Consider the following 17474-nt stretch of genomic DNA (forward strand, 5'->3'; position numbering starts at 1 on the left):
CTATTTTTTTTACTGGTAGCAAGTCTATGAAAACTAATTTGCATGGGTCAGATGGATATATAAACTAATGTGGCACGAGTAGGTTTCGAACCTGGGACCTTTCGATCACATCGAAAGGTCCCAGGTTCGAGGTCCACAAGGGTTAATCATTGGACCACCACCATTTCGAAATTATAAAATATTGCCAAGACGAGAGCACACGATTTGAACTGTAAAAATGTTATCCGTTCTTTAATAAAGCCAAGTATCTAACTCTTCATGCCGGAACTCTACAACGACCTAACTCTACATGCCTTTACTATAAATGCCCTAACTCTACAAGCTCTAAGTTCGTTACTTTTATACTCTAGTTATACCTACCTATTGTGTGTGGCTTGGACGTTTCGTTGCGTTTGTACACGGGGGTCAAAGGTTCGAATTTCGAGGCGCGAAAGAACCTTATGAAATTGTTTCCACTTTTTTTATAAATTGTTTAAATTTAAGTAAAACAATTGAATCAATTGAGATTGATAAACTAGATAAATATAGGTACTATTTTATTGCGAAGTTACAATAATCCAAAATAAGAAAACAATCACTACCGAATATGAGCTAATGATCGATAAATCGATGATAAGTATCGATTAATGAGGCATTGTCCTTGTCTGTACATCAGTAATCAACACTCGATTCGACACAGGGGCCTGTGTCTTCAGAATACGTCTTCAGAATACTGATCGGTGTCGCTAGCACGAATATTATCGAGTACATCATCCAATTGATAACGTCTAAAGCTATGCCGAAAATAATATTAGTTATTTAAGAACGACTAGATGTTGCCCGGGGCTTCGCTCCCGTGGGAATTTTATTTTGAGATAAAATATAGCCTATAGCAATCTTGGATGATGTATCTTTCTAATGGTAAAAGAATTTTTGAAATCGGTTGGGTAGTTTCAGAAATTACCAAATACAAACTCATAAACGCTTACCTCTTTATAGTAATAATATAGATAAAATCGCTGCACATTATTAAAGCTGCACGCTAGATAGTGTCTCTCAGAGCGTTTCGACAGTAGCGCTGTCATTTCAATTTTTAAAATTTTAACAAAGACAAGAATTAGTTTACTGACTTTAAAATAATTAATCTGTACTGTGTTAATGTCAGTTTTATGAATGATTTATTTTGGAAATGATTCCTTCCTCAAGAAAATTTATTGATAATAATGACAGCGCGGCCGCAGCGGTCGAAACGCTCTGATAACCATTAACCGTATAAATTTTGTCGATGGAGATACGATTACGTTCTCGCAAAAACTCATGCTAGCTTAACAGATGTCATACATATTGTCACGTCTTTGTCCTTTGCGAGGTAGGATAATGTCAGGTTGTTGAACTCGTATGTGTCAGCACTAGCTGGGCCACGTTGCTCCGTTTCTGTGAGAATCCAATCTTTCTCTTTAACAAAGTCAAATACAATTTTATATTTTTTGTTACTTCAAATATACATATTAAATTAAATTAAAATAAACTGGATATTAAATAAAAATTGATCAAAAATCCCATACAAAAGTACCCATCACGCTTGCAGCGATTCCTATTTGAATTGCTATGGATCCTTTGAGTCAGATACCACCCGGAGCGTTTGCCATAATCACGGTCCCGTAATACAAAATTCTGTGTTAAACTTCGGATAAATATGTTAATTGTATAATGTTTATTGATGACAAAAAAAACCTTAGAACTAATTACTAGCTTTTGCCCGCGGCTATTACCCGCGTGAATTTTTTATACACGATACAGACATGATTTTCATATACACTTTTACGTAGTTTGAGGGTTAATTTTTGAAAAAAAAAGTAGCCTATGTTTGAACGTCGGTCTTTAACTATATGTGTACCAAATGTCATAAAAATCCGTCCAGTTTTTAGCTTTTAGCCGCAAAACTTAATAACCTAAGTAACAACCGCGCTGTCATAAATATTTATACTATTTCTCATTATTTTCTCATCATGATGATGCTTCACATCCACAGTTACTCAACAGGACTTTTACAGATAAAAAGGTTATAGGAAAACTAATAAATTTTCTTTATCGTACCATTACTCATAAAGTACATAGGTATTGTCAATTTACACTATTACCCGTAAAAGAGGGTTAAGAATGTTTTCAGGATTTATGTAGGTACAAAACAAATAAATGGATAACACTCAACAGCTCACACTAAGCACTAAGCTTGTATCGTAGGTCCCATGGACACAAACACAGAAATAGGCATAAAACACCCAGAACCGCAAACAAATATGTGATCATAGGTGCAAATATTTGCCCGCGCTGGGAATCGAACCTCCATCCACCACCATCCAGATAGCGGACAGGCGTGGTGACCACTAAGCTACGTCAAATGTATATATATATTCGAGTTTCTCATTAAACCATAATTTTTCAAACGCCTTCAGAGTAGCTAGTGTGTTTGTCGTCAGGCGGGCAGCCAGTCGTAGAAAAATAGTAAAATCTTCAAAATGTATACTTATACGTACTACTTTAAATGAGTACACACAAAATTGTAGTAATTTAAATGTGATGCCTGCCTGGTGTCAATCCTTGTGAATGATATTATTATCTATTCGTAGGCTAGTGTGGTTATGTATTCATATCAGCTAGCCTTGAATAAGCAAAACCAAGTTAGAATTAAGTTGTTATTTCACCCGGAAGGTCGAAATCGTCGCGTGAGTGCACAAAAACTTCAAATGAGGTCTCGACTCGACACACTTTACAAAATAAATATTTATATACTTACTAATTTGATAAGAAGTTGAAGTGACGCTGTGGTGGTTTAATGGTTAAGACGCGTCTGTGGATTGAAAGGTCCCAGGCCCGGGTTCGAATCCTACTCGTGCCACATGAATTACCAATCTGACTCTTGTATAGTAGTTTTCATAGACCACCACTTTCGGTGAAGAAAAACATCGTGAGGAATCCTGCACATTGGTGGATTATTAACTTGTCGCTGAAATGGAGAAGGAAATGACAAACCATTCCATTAATAGTGCCAACAAAGTTGTTGAGTATGTTTCATTCCATGTAAAGACCACGACCCTCAGCCATGAGGAAACACGACTATGCAGAGAACTTGATAAGAATCCATGAAACGAGGTATAAAGATAGGTAAAGAGAGATGGAAAATACTTAATCGACAAGAACTTTGTTCTTTTGGGGGCAGACGGATCGTAGCCTAGTACCGAAGTAATATTAAAAGCGTGAATATTTCAAGGTGTACCTCCACAATTGTATAACCTGTTATTTTGATTACTTTACCTTTTTTATATGGCGGCTTGTGGTTCCGACGTGGCGTGTGGTTCCGCCCTAGAATAGGACCACTTTATAACCTCCTCGTGAATGTCGTGCGAGGTGACTAAGGGGCACATTTAGGCAGCTGATGGCAACAATAGCATTCCCAAGGAGGAATGACGTCAGACAGGAGGCCGGTTATAATAGCCACAGCGGAATCTTAAAGTTTTAAGGTTTTTTTTACACGACCCGGGCTTCGCGGCTTCACAACCCTGAACTCAACCGGGAACTTCCAGAGTTAAGAGAGACACACGAGCGAAATTGCAAAAATGTTTTTACGTTGGTGAAAATATGTTCGATTAGAAATCTAGTTTTTAATAAAGTAAAAAAAAAAACAAGATAAAATGTAATTACAGAATTGAGAATAGTACCTACCAGCGCATACAGGAAATTTGACATCAACTCACAGATCACCTGAAACACGCACGCGGCTGAAAAGTGTGAGGATTTCCAAGGGCACATAAAGCATTGGGCATACGTACTTAATGTTCAATACTATATATTTAATTTATTATTTTCTATGTTGACCTTCTTTCCATTTACATTGTGGCATACCTCTGCACTGTCCTGTATCATAATTTCATATAGTTTCTTCCATCATAATAGTTCTTTTATAAAAAATCGATTAACTTTAGTAAATTTTAATTTCATCCTCCCGACCGGTAATCGATAAATGTGATATGTAAGGAAATTATGAATAAACAACAGTATTATAAAATGTGAACTTTACGACCTATTGTTTTACGATAAGGTCTTGAACCTGTGGATGCTGATTAAGATTTTCATTAGGTAGCTAACTATAGTGTTTAGGTACCTACCTACATGTGACGTGATATACCTAAGATAAGCAAGATAGATAGTGGAGAATCGTATTTGTGGTAATTTATCTGCCTCCTATCCTCTGCCATGGTACTTACAGTCCAAACACAACACCTTGTGAAACATCAACAGTTGAATTTGCAGTTCAACAAACAGTCAATTTTCAGTTCTTAGTTATCAGGTTAATAGACGTGATATTAGTAAGAAAACTTCCAATAAATTTTTCATTTAAATAAGTAGTCATAAAAATATATCACAATATAATGTAGGCACCTACCTTTTAAGTCTGCCCATGGAACTCATAATATATAAGTGGTTAAACGACTTTGATTATCAAACCTACTCCATAACATAAAACTATTTTTACTAATCTATCTAAGGATAAATAGTTGACTAAATAATTTAATTATGGCAGGTTTTCCATTGTTGTTATGATTAGCATAACATGATGTAAAGTGCTAACTTTCTTCTAGTTTCTCTAACAATGGCTTGTATATAAAAGTTATAAACCTGGACCAAGAAGCTATGACGGCGTCGTCTGCGTGGAGAGAATTCTTCAACGTGTCTACCAATACTTCTGTTAATGTCTGAAAAAATAAAATTAACAATTGTAATATAACATAAAAACATATTCCACTTATGACAATTAAAAATGACATGACAAACGACTACTACAAAATTTGTACACGCTCCTGCGGGAATGGTGGCACGGCGGCCATCTTGAAAAAGAAAATCGCGGCATGTCTGCGCGCTTTTTAACATTTTTATATTTTTGAAGAAGAAGAGACGCAAAAGTTTATGCGATTGGGCATTGTGCATGAAAAAAGTTTATTCTTATGTTGCTGGTTAGCTGACACTAGAGATGGCTCTTTTTACAAACTTTTAATTATCTTGGACTGTATAAGTATGCATGTTAGGGTGGAAACTTTTGAAGCAGATATCTTTAAACGATTACTAAATTAATTTTGAACGATTGAGATAAAATGTTGTACGCACGTTTAGTTTGGTTGACAATGCATTATTATGATAAGCATGGCATGATGGTGCACCCAGGAACGGCTCCAGATCAGGGAACTTTCAACGGTTTACTGTACCGAATATTATTTTTAAAATCACGAATTGAATGCAATATCATTTTTCAATGTAATTTTTTACACAAATTATTTCTATAGGGCCTTAGGTCCTCCATGGAATCCGATGCTGGGCCTGATGGAGTTTGAAACGTGTAGAGTGTAAATGACCTATATCCGTCTATTAGGTGCTTTTCATTAGAAACATATTTAGGTACATAACTCACATCGAAATGCTTAGGTTTAATCCCAAATTTCTTATGCGACGTCCCAAGTTTTTCCATCAGGGCTATCACGACTTCTGGCTGGTGCAGGTTGGTCACCGCAAGGTTCAGACTGGACATAAAGTTAAGCACATGTGCCTTGAACTGATTCTTCACTGTAAACTGGTCTTCGGGCAAGTCTTTGATGTTCGCGAAGAAGTCTTGGGTTTCAGGGGCAGCGCGGAAGAGCCTGAAAGAGGAAAATTTCTACCCTTTTAAATAATAAAATTCATTGGATTAGGAAGGCTAGAGGCAGGGGGTCATAGTGGAAGATAGAAGATACCCATGTTCTAAGACGTATGAATGATATAAATAAATAAGGACAAATAACACAGATAGAGTTAGCCCCAAAGTAAGTTCGAGACTTGTGTTATGGGATACTATCTCAACGGTACTATATTTTATAACAAATACATATATAGATAAACATCCAAGACCCTGGCCAATCAGAAAAAGATCATTTTCCATCATGACCCGCCCGGGGATCGAACCCGCCCCCTCGCTTCAGAGGCAAGCACTTTACCACTGCGACACCGAGGTCGACAATGATAAATGATGAAAATAAATTTTGATTGTAGTTCTGATGAGTATTGTAGTTCTGATATGGCGGTTCTGAACGCTCGCAGTTCAGAGCCGTCATCTTATGTATGGATTCGTACTTTAGCGGCATTTTTTTTTATGAATAAGAGGTTTACGTATATTGTATAATCCGCAAGGCCTCCAACGAAACATATAACACGTAGCACGTTAAGTACTAATATTAACATACTGTGTCTTTCCCATTATCGTGTAAAAAAATGAGAGAACGTGTGAACGCGATGACGTGCTACATGTTTTAGGTTTCATGGTAGTCCCCCTGAATTACTTTACGAAAAGCCCCATTCCGCTAGTGAGGGGGTGGTCATAGAGTAGCTTCCACGTCTTCTGGATGACGTGGACGTCCCGTTTGGATAGACCCGATACACTGTCCTGCTTGTCTGGATCCCCTCCCCACGTGATATAGTTGAATATTGTTATGATACCTCCTGAAAAAATAAAATATTTCACATTTACTTCGTGCCTATAAATTACTGAATTTATGCTGTCAGCTCTTTAAATTGGAATTGAGATTAGCCTTTAGATATTTTTGTTGCAGATATCTAATCTATGTTAAGTTTCATTACTTGATATTTTATACTGATTATTATTTTAAGTGTTTAATTATGTCTAGGCAAGAATTGCAGAATGTGTGACTAGGGGACTCCCCCGTTCTTTGTCGGACCAGCCTGAGAGTAGTAAAAAAAAATGTGTCTGGTAATACTCGTATTATACATATAAATATGTAGCCCCTTTTTAGGTACCTATATTACTAAGCACAATGTTTGTAGATGTAGTACTTACTTAGAAGGATAGAGACATTTATTAGTTTACCTACTAGCTGTTGTCCGCAGTTTCGTCCCCGGTAGACTAATCCATATTTCATCTGAACCGGCCCGCCCCGTGAAAACGTGACTGGCAGACTTTCGCATCTATATTATTAGTATGGAAGTTTGGATTTATTATATGTATATTTTATGGTAGGTACCTAGGTACCTGCTCTTTGTACTTATAATAAAATTTCATTTGCAGTACCTACCTACGTTTAAGAGTTATCTATTAATTGCTTAAAATTATTAGCTCAACTCACCCATTACTTAGGATTTTTCAACATATGAATATTATTAAATTGTAGCTATATCTTCTAAAATAATCACGGAATCAAAGTATGGCATGTATGTCAATACCGGCTATCTATTTGAGTAGTCACTACAACGTAGTTAGATCTAAAAACCACTCGATAACTATGCCGAAAACAAATATTAAATGTGTACGCGGGACGACCGTCCACTCTTGCGCAAAGTTACTCTATACTACTGACATGACGACGTAATTTGAAAATCAAGCGCTGGACAATTTACTTTTATTTACTAGCAGTTGCTCGTAACTCTGCTCGCGGTAGCTTATGACCTCAGGTCATTTAATATATCTATTCAAAATTTCACCATAATCGGCCCAGCAGAGTTTTAGCCATGAAAACGTGACAGATTCGCATCGCACTTAGGTACACATATAGGTAAATGTACCTACCTAAGGTATACTTACCTTTTCACTATTGCTATAGATAGGTATTATTAGTTTTATTTCTGATTAGTAGCGGTAGTCTAGTGATATGTTTTCATACATAGGTTTTTATTCTGAAGGTACAAATTTGTTTGTTTTTGCTTTTCTGTTTTTACTATAGTTGGGATCATTTCGGCACGATAATTGCTTGCTGCATACATTTTTTCTGTAGTTACTGTAGTTTAATTGTGTGCAGCATTAAACCTCCCATTCTATTGAAATAAAAATCCATTTAGTAGTTTTTGACTTGATTTGGAACAGACAGCCATTGGTGTGGGCAGTGGAAGGATCGATTTACGGCTCTACACTGGCTGAGCAAAAATGTCATGTCATGATTGTATTTGGGGATGTGAAGTTAAAGTTTTCATAGCGAATTTACAATTGATACTGTATGTACCTAGGCCATGGAATTAGTAGGTATTTACTCCATAGTACCTACTAATAGGGCATATTACGCAAAGCTCAGCGCAGATGGCGCTACTGATACAACTAAGGTACACAAACATTGCCAATGAAGACAAAAATTGCAGATTTATGACCAAAAATACCTTCTACGCAATCGTGGTGCTAGTTTAAAGGAAAAAGGATTTAGTGGATTATCCTGGAAATAATAATACTATTTTAGGTTATGTTACTTTATTTGGTCAAATAGTTTTTGGAGTTTTTTTATCTTATGGAAAACAATTTTTCCCAATATTTCGGCACCCGAATATGTTATATTGTTGTATATTTTCACAAACGAATGCTTACATAATGAAAGGATTAATAAAGTACTCAAAAATAAACGTTTTAATCGACATAGCAAAAGGTGGCAAAGCTTTTATGTACTTAACATACAGTGCTGAACTCTAGCGGGATATACTTGACATTGTTCCATGACCTAGCACACTTTTATTTATTTTAATTGATATTTGGGTAGGTACATAATATGCCTGTTTTAGTATAATTACTTAGCCAGATTTGCTAAATGTCAATGTTAGATTAATAAATAAAATTGACATTGACGTGTTGAAAGCGCATGCATGTGAACGTATTAGCATTAGTGTATTGTTTAACACTGAAAACTGCTGCTTTACTGCTGAAAACAAAAAATAATATGACTCAAGTTAGTGAAAATGCAGTTAGAAATATTGGTAAGGTCTTAAACGATCCTAGCAGGCCGATGAAGGAACGTTTTCGAGCGCTATTCACACTTAGAAACTTGGGTGGGAATACGGCTGTAGAATGCATCAGCCAATGTTTTGGGGATGAATCTGTGCTTCTTAAACACGAATTAGCTTATTGTTTAGGACAAATGCAAGATAAAACAGCCATTCCCATCCTCAGGAGTGTGTTAGAAAACAAAAATCAGGATCCTATCGTTCGACACGAGGCCGGTAAGTTTTCTCTATTTATTTATGTTTTATCTCTGCACGTATTTGATAAGATAAAGTTTATATTAGTCATTTATTGTAGGAGTGTCAAGTGAACAAATCTTCATAAGCCACAGGCATAAAAAATGCCGTGTTGTCGATAGACGACATTCTTGAACTATGAAAGACGATAAAAGGAATAGGTATGCATGTAAAGATTACAATTCCTCACGCGTTTATACCTCCATTTACTTACAGTAAATCCTCTCACGGAAAAGGATTTAAATCCCAGAATAGTGTTTTTATGTATTTAAATAATAACAACAAAGAGGAAAAGAAAAATGATCAATTTGTTCAATAAAAAATTAAAAGTATCTACCATATTATACTTGATGGACTGTATGTGAATGCAGTGGTTTTCTAGTTTTATTTGTTTTTCGGCGAAAAAATATTCGATGTTGCACTGACGGCGAGCCTTCATAAAACAAAATTGAATTACTGAATTTTCACCCTGGCCGATGGGGATATTCATCATTGTGTGTGCGTCTAGAAAATGAAATCAAAAATTGGTTCACAGACAAAACTGGTCTATAGATATTCTAGGAAAATTGTACTTCAATGCTGACTAAAATAGTGTATTCATGTCGTTTTAAAAGTAGTACCTATTTGATAAGCATTAATCAAAATATATATGTTTTAAAATTATAAACACTAATTTTTTGTACCCAAAAGTCCCATTACTGTCATCACTGTCTCATAATAGTTCAAAAAGTTGGACCTTAGTACTTTGGTACATTATTAACACTATAAATATCAAATTCCATTGAATCATATATTAATATTTTCTTTATTAATATGTACTGTATATACCCTTTCTCTATTAATATGTACTGTATATTTTAAATAAAACATATTTCCAGTTGCATTCATTATTCTGAAGAATGAATGTAATCATGATCACAATACACACAAACACATATACAATATAGTACACATTATTAATACAATCAACATATAACATTTCAGGAGAAGCATTAGGTGCAATTGGAGACCCCAATCTCAGATCACTCTTAGAAAAGTACAAGAATGATCCAGCGATTGAAGTAGCTGAGACCTGTCAAATTGCCTTAGAAAGGCTTAATTGGGTTGCCGGTGATGGCAGCAAAGACAGCTTATCCAAGAGTCCATACTCGTCTGTAGACCCAGCTCCTCCAAGTACTGATAATGATGTAGGAAAATTGAGTGAGATTTTGATGGATGAAAAAAGGCCGTTGTACGAGAGGTACAGAGCTATGTTCAGTTTGCGCAACTTGGGGACCACTGAGAGTATTAAGGCATTAGGAAAAGGTATGTTTTGGTTACCTTCTATTTCAATTTGAATATGTTATTGTAAATTTTGCAAGTTGATGGCATGTTTTTATTAATAAGCAATGTGCAGAGCATTTATTTTTTGACAACCTCTCTGGCTTACGGTTATCATGCCAGATATTGGAAGTCCAGGCATCAATACCCAGTCAGGTCAAGATGGTAAATGATATATTTCAGTTCAGGTTTTGAATGTCTACTAACATAATATATTAAATATGCAACCTTATACCTTTATCAAAAAATTTTTACTGATTGCTATGATTATTCTCTCTTTATCTGGTAAGGGTAAATAAGGTCTGCTTTCCTACTATTTCTATGATTATTCAAACAGATCATTAATAAAATTCTAGGTTTTAAAGCCAGCAGTGCTCTCTTCCGGCACGAAGTGGCATTTGTTTTTGGTCAGATGCAGGATGAGAGAAGTGTGCCATTCCTGAAAACTACCCTTGAAGACACTGCGGAACATGAGATGGTGAGGCATGAGGCCGCAGAAGCTCTTGGTTCTATTGCTACTGAGGAGTGCACTGAAGTTCTTAAAAAGTAAGTTTGCCGTCAGACATAAGGATCGGTATTTTTTATTTTGTGACATGCAGAAGAATGCATAGACAGTTCTGTTCTCTCTGTCCTAGTGTTATGCCTTCATCATTTGCCAGAATGATGATTCTGCCAGTGGTATTTGTCATCCTATGTCACATATAATTCTAATAAATAAAATAAATTCATAATAATATATTCGACACTTAAAATAAGACCATTCCATGCCCTTCCGTGGATGTTGTACGAGGCGACTAAGGGACTCAACCTTGGCAGCTAATAGGCAACTTTTGCATTCCAATAGAGGGTATTTTTTGACGTCAAGACTAGCGGTGTCGGTCATATAACCTTCGAAATTTTAAGAATTTTTTATGCGGACCTTAGGCTTCGGGTGCCACAGCCGTGAATGCAACTTGGAATAGGATGTGAATGTATAATTTAATGTAAGAAAAAAATATCTTTTTCAGATACCTCAACGACCCCCGCCCGGTGGTACGAGAGAGCTGCGAGGTGGCACTGGACATGTCCGAGTATGAGAACAGCCCGGAGTTCCAGTATGCCAACACTTTGCTCACTGTGCAGGGTTGATTTTAATTAAGTACCTCACTGTGCAGGGTTGATTTTAATTAAGTACCTATTGCTGCTATACAAACGCGCAGTGATACTGTTTCACATTGGATTTACTGCAATTGAACACCAAATACTAACTACTGGTATATGTTTTTACTCTTTATTTGTAAATAAAAAATTATCTTTCTTAAAAAATGGTAGTTCGGAATCCTTTATCCTTTATATAACTTAAATGCGAAAGTCTATCTAGCTGTCTCTCTGTCTGTTCCGCTTGCTCGGCTAAATCGCTGAACCGATTTTTATGACATGTGGTAATTATGTAGTTAAAGATCCCCGTTCAAACATATGCTACTCTTTTCAAAAATTAACCTGTAAAAATAACTATAATAGGGGGTGAAAGTTTGTATGTAAATCATGTTTGTTTCGCTTTCTCAGAGTAGTTCACGCAGGCGAAGCCGCGTGCGTGCGTGAGCTAGTAGGAAATTTTGAATAAAAATAATACCAGTGGTAACAGTTTTCGATATTCGATTGGAGTAAATCGAATATTGACTATATGACGATACCCCGGGGGCATCAAAACTCAAAATCGACAACGTATCAATGATTTTTATTGGGTTACCGGTGTCCATTGACAGCGGTATTTGCTTACCATCAGGTAACTTAGTAAATCAAATTGTAAAAATAGTTTGTAAAATTGTAATTGTATTGTAAAAATACATAAAGCATGTTTATGGTTTTCTGACAAATCTCTTATTGGTTATAATACTACTACTATTACTTGGTAGGCTCGTCTGTCTGTATTAGTAGAGCGAGATTTTCTTGTTTTATTATGTAATATAATGGTTGCATTATGCAGTTTAATTATGTAATGGTTGACATAATTAAAGCGTTAAGTCCATCAGTACATAATTTTGTATAAAGTTTCTAATTCAATTATGTAACGTGTTTAAGTTCTATGTAATGAGTAAAGTAACTAAAACTGTGACACGATAACTTTTATTAAACATATATTTTTATTAAATTTTAGTTAAATTTTATCAAGTGAAATAGCCTATTTTGCTGTCATTAGTCTTTGGTATGTCTATACTACGCTTGACGCCTGTTTCGAAGTACATTGCTGTATTTACATTGCGGTAATGAAAAGCTCACATTCAAATTTCGCAATGTATATTGATTCGCGTCGGCATCTGTTTCACGTTGTCGATAGTGTGTAGCCGGCATGAGAAGCAGTTACATAATGTACATCGCGTTTGTCTAAATCACTCAATGGTGGAAATAGTTTTGTACTATTTTTAAATTAGGTATTTATAGTAGGTATTTGTATTTTGAATTATTAATTTTGTAATTATTTTCACTAAATAAATTTTGAGCTTTTACTTACACTCTAAAATATTTGAACGGTGCCTACGTGGAAATTAGGCTATTTTCATCATTTTCTTGTCTTTGTGCGTTTTATTTATTTTGTATGTTGATATTTCTTTTCTGTGTATTTCACAGATGTATTGTATTTGTCATAAAGTATAATATTGTAATCTGACAGATATAGGTTTGTAAGGTATGATTCAGTGGTAAGGATCTTGTAGATATATTTTAGTCGTTATTTAAACGGTCAGAAAAGTAGTCGTATTCTGGCGAACAAAAATATTTTTTGGTTAGATAAAAATGTGGAAAACAGAAAAACATTTGGTTAGATAAAAATGTGGCTGACAAAATCTGGTTTCCAAAATTTTGCTGCCCAAGTAATTGTTTTTCCGACCTGATTTTATTTAAATTGCTGACCATGTTTATAGTTTTATCTTGCCTTTTAAATTTCTGTTTGCTAGTAGTAGTTCTAGACTTTTATGCTTACCAAATTTTAAAATGGCATGCCAATTAAATAATTCCATATATTTTATTAGGGATTGAAGCGAAACCCTGCGCAGAAACTAGTAAATGTTTGCACATCAACACTATAAAAGTTTTATTGCAAAAATTCTGACTGTAAATGGCAAAATGTAATATTACTTACAAATAGCTATTGCTTTACCACTCCAGTAATCCAATTGTTTGAAGCGATCAATATCAAGCCATGTAAAATATTATTGACATTTATAATGGAAATTTGAGAAGTTATGGACAAGTTATGAACTGGTTTTTAGTGAAATGTGTACTAATATTTATAATAACTGGCACGGTAAGATCTATGTAATTTTTAAATCTAAGGTATTAAATATACATTAAAGAATGTGTCAATATATTGTTAAAGACCTCGGGGTACGATAATTTGGATATAAAACGCTTGTTAACACTTTGGATCTAATAAAGTTTGTACTATTAATTACCATAAATACCATGAATGAAATATTTTTCTGGACAATATTAGTTTTCTTAACAATATCGGGCAAGTTTTTCAACATATTCTCGAAAACGTAAAAATTGATACTTATTGAAAATTAATAGCAGTTTGACATGTTATAGTGTATGTAAATTTTCACCAAATAAATAAGAGATATTTTTAATCTAGCTGGCCGACGAACTAGAAAAACAGAAGCAGTCCTTCGTCGGCCTAGCTCGTATAGTGCACATCGGCGCCACAGCCGAGGATATCATACGGGCCCTTACTGAGGAGGTGTTCAAGCAGGAAGAGGGAGACAGGGAGGTGCCGAGGTACTTTGAAAGATACGACACGCCATTTGCGAACAGTATGACAGATGTGTTCCGTCGCAAAGCCATGGAGAAAAATGGCTAGTAAATATTCGAATACCTATCTAAAGTACTTTTGAACGTCATCTCTTTCTTGGGTATAAGTTCGAGATTTAATAAAGGTTATACTGAATATTACAAATGTGAAACGGTTTGTTTGTCCTTCTTTCAAGTCAAAACGGACCATTTGAATTTGGTGATGTTTGATGTGGAGATAGTTGGACGTGCTGGAGAGTGACATTTGTCTTTTTGCTGTGAGCAGAGTTGTTTGGGCAACTCCTAGTTCTAACTAATATTATGAATGCGAAAGTATGTTTGTTTGTTACCTCTTCACCCTATATCTACTCAACCATTCTTGAAATTTTGCATACATGAAGTGTGGAGAAGGATAAGGATATGAGGATAGGATATACCTTACATCCCGGAAAAATAACTGTTTCTGTGGGAAATTTAGGTAGATGGAGCCGCGAGCAAAAAGCTAGTATTTTATAAATATTAGCCGAAAGTGCGACATGTGCGAGGTTGGGAGATTAGTTTAATGATGACCATAGATAAAAGAATAATATTTATTTTATCTATGAGGATGACACTAATAAGAATGCTCTTTTCATACTTGGGGAGCTAATATAAAATATAAAACACACGTCCTCTTTTTTTGCACGATGCGTACGCGGTATGGAAAATAGAGGCAGGAGACACCGTTAGTAACATACTACGTGTTTGTGAAATATGTATACTTGATTGGTACTTACTGCCATAGATAAAAGAAATATTTTTTATCTATGGGTACTTCCTAGGTATGAAAAAACCATTAATTTTGCATAATTTTTAATTAGTTTTATTTTCTTTGAAGATGAATTTCGTTGTGTAGGTAGATTTCATAATTAAGGAATAAGATCAAAAATATTTCCTCGCTATAAAGCGCTGTATTATTTTGTCAGTAATTTCCTCGGGCTTATGTAGAAATCTATATTTAGCTACCAAAAAATCATCCGTGAGCTTGATTTGAGAATTTTTTGAGAAATTAAAAAATAAATGTGTACAACGAATTTGGTGATCTGTAATATGGATACAAGCTACAATTTAAATAAAAGAATATTTATTAACTAAGTGTTGAAAAGAGACAAAAAATAATAAAATACTTGTGCATTTTACCTATTCAAGTGACCTACACCAGCCAGTTAGGTGATTTCAGGACACGAAAATGTGGCAATTGGTAACCTAGCTCATGTCACCAGGGTGATCATAGTGGAATATACCGACCCCGGATGATTGGGAAAAGGTTCAAAAAGTGGGAGTGGGAGTGAAAGATAAAACTATATCCTTCTTGGATATAGTTTTATCTTTCGTTTTTCCGACCACTCGTTGCTACTGTTACAACTTATTCAACGACTCAGCCATCCATAAACATAATCAACCATCCATAAAAGTAGTACCTACCAGTTCATTGCCGGCCATACACACAATTGGGAAACAGATTGTCGAACTAAGCCGGTTTTCATGTACATTTCTGTATTTTCTTTGCGGTAAATAAATCTCACAATACAAAATGCGCAATGTACTTTCATTTGCGTCGGCACACGTCGGCATCTGTTCGATTTCGTCGACAGTGTATAGCCGGTATTTAGCATAACGTGTTAATATTCAGCATTTGAGTCGTTCTGTCGACACTCCAATAAAAGTGTTGCTGCAATGAATGTTTTATTTATTTAATCTGAAATATGGAATATTTATTTTTCGGTAAGTTAATTGGGTGACTTCCTGAGGTTATTTTGTTAACGTACCTATGTACCTACGTAGGTAAATAAATTACCTTTTCATTTATATTGTACTAGATGTTGCCCGGGGCTTCGCTCCCGTGGGAATTTCGAGACAAAATATAGCCCATAGCACTATTGGATAATGTACCTTTCTAATGGTGAAAGAATTTTTGAAATCGGTTCGGTAGTTTCGGAGATTACCCGCCTCAAACATGTAAATTCAGCAACGCTTACCTCTTTATAATAATAGTATAGATTTGTTGGAAGAAACTGAATTTGCGATAAGGCCACCTTAGATAAAGAGAGAAGAGGTAACGAACAACCAATTTTTGAATTAGATAGGCTGAAGTTAATAAAAATAACTAAGTACTTACTGCATTTTGAATCAATCCAGACGAGGTACAACATAAGTTTTAATTACCGTGATTGTCTAGGAGTATATAATCTATAGTCTGAGACAAGACTTTGCAAAGGGCGTGTAGTATGTTAACTTGATTACAGCTCGTCTTCAGACGCGCTGGGAATATGATTTAGTTGGCGGTTCGTCGTTGTGGAAGACTTGAGACTAACATAGAATGAGAAATTATAAGCACCAAAATATTGGAATAGCACACATTATTAGGTACAACATCCTTAATCACTTTTTAATTCGAATAAATGAACGATCTGTTCAACGCAAGACATCTGTTTTAGACTAAATGGGAAAGTAGTTCTAAGTAGGTTTAAAAAAAACACAAGAACAATACTTAGCAAAAACAATCATGTCTGTGTGCCGTGCAGTAAACTTGATAAGTTCTCTCGTTATGGGTCGAACCTGGGTCACCTGGAACACCGTCTGGTCAATCTGGTCATGCTTTTCATAATAATGCACTTTAATTTGTGAAGCTATGCGTATAATGTGTAAATTCATCACAGTGCTTGTTACTCGTTGAAGAGTTCTCTCTCAGGGAGCTGATTCTGTATCACCATCCTTGTCTTGTTTATTATAACAATAATGCATTTTCATCGGAATGTAAGCCACATGCAAAATTTCATGACCGTGCCTTAACCGTAGAGGAGTTTTTCTCGTCGGGAGACGATCCTGGTTTGCTTATGACAATAATGGATTGTCATCAGAACTAAAAGGTGCATTCCAAGTTTCAGCTAGGAAGTGAGTCAACATTTTAAGAGCCATTGCTCCGTTGCTCTCAGTCGCCGTCCTCCGTCACGTTGTCGTCTGTCGAGGGACAACGCAGATATTGTATGAAGATTCGACATATGTCAACGCAAAACTTATAGAAAATAACACAACGGAGCCGCGGCTTGCTGCGTCGTCGCAACGGTGCACGAATGAGAAATGGGGCTGGCTCTTACTTGTAAGATTAGATCCAAACCAATACTAGGGCAAGCTATTAAAAAAGAGAAAATAAGATACAATAACATTTCGTTATTTGCCGTAAAGAATACCATTTTAAAATACATAAAACAGCATGAACACATGTTAAGATCATTCGTAATTCATGAACTGTATTCGGATACGCTCTTTCGAGTCTTAAACCAACCGGAGTGTGTCGGTAGTACTTCAATATGTATGAAAAATGTCTGTCATTT

General features: G+C 35.5%; 3 protein-coding genes and 1 long non-coding RNA gene across 4 annotated transcripts in view; 2 read left to right on the top strand and 2 right to left on the bottom strand.

The window, feature by feature from the left end:
- The window catches only part of glob1 (globin 1), a 31883-nt gene extending 24508 nt beyond the window's left edge, over window positions 1–7375 (bottom strand). The window contains exons 1-4 of the mRNA XM_053751145.1: window positions 7146–7375; window positions 6345–6504; window positions 5444–5669; window positions 4657–4733 (exon numbers count right to left, since the gene is read on the bottom strand). Coding sequence (XP_053607120.1) covers window positions 4657–4733; window positions 5444–5669; window positions 6345–6504; window positions 7146–7149 — 467 coding nt within the window. The 5' untranslated portion in view covers window positions 7150–7375. The remainder of the gene's footprint in view (window positions 1–4656; window positions 4734–5443; window positions 5670–6344; window positions 6505–7145) is intronic.
- Window positions 7376–8613: 1238 nt separating this feature from the next.
- On the top strand, window positions 8614–12819 carry nero. Its single transcript, XM_053751144.2, has 4 exons — window positions 8614–8994; window positions 9997–10317; window positions 10689–10878; window positions 11340–12819. Exons 1-4 carry the CDS (start codon window positions 8637–8639, stop codon window positions 11458–11460), a joined length of 990 nt encoding a protein of 329 aa, XP_053607119.1. The 5' UTR covers window positions 8614–8636; the 3' UTR covers window positions 11461–12819.
- On the bottom strand, window positions 12815–13557 carry LOC135309811 (uncharacterized). The gene is made up of 2 exons (XR_010370031.1): window positions 13451–13557; window positions 12815–13070 (listed from the first exon to the last, which is right to left on the bottom strand). It is a non-coding gene; the product is annotated as an uncharacterized LOC135309811 (long non-coding RNA).
- On the top strand, window positions 13140–16517 carry LOC128673369 (uncharacterized). The gene is made up of 3 exons (XM_053751150.2): window positions 13140–13615; window positions 13946–14169; window positions 16386–16517. Exons 1-3 carry the CDS (start codon window positions 13565–13567, stop codon window positions 16411–16413), a joined length of 303 nt encoding a protein of 100 aa, XP_053607125.1. The 5' UTR covers window positions 13140–13564; the 3' UTR covers window positions 16414–16517.
- The last annotated feature ends 957 nt before the right edge of the window (window positions 16518–17474 follow it).

Source organism: Plodia interpunctella, chromosome 11 (genome assembly GCF_027563975.2).
Source record: "Plodia interpunctella isolate USDA-ARS_2022_Savannah chromosome 11, ilPloInte3.2, whole genome shotgun sequence".
Lineage (NCBI taxonomy): Eukaryota > Metazoa > Arthropoda > Insecta > Lepidoptera > Pyralidae > Plodia > Plodia interpunctella.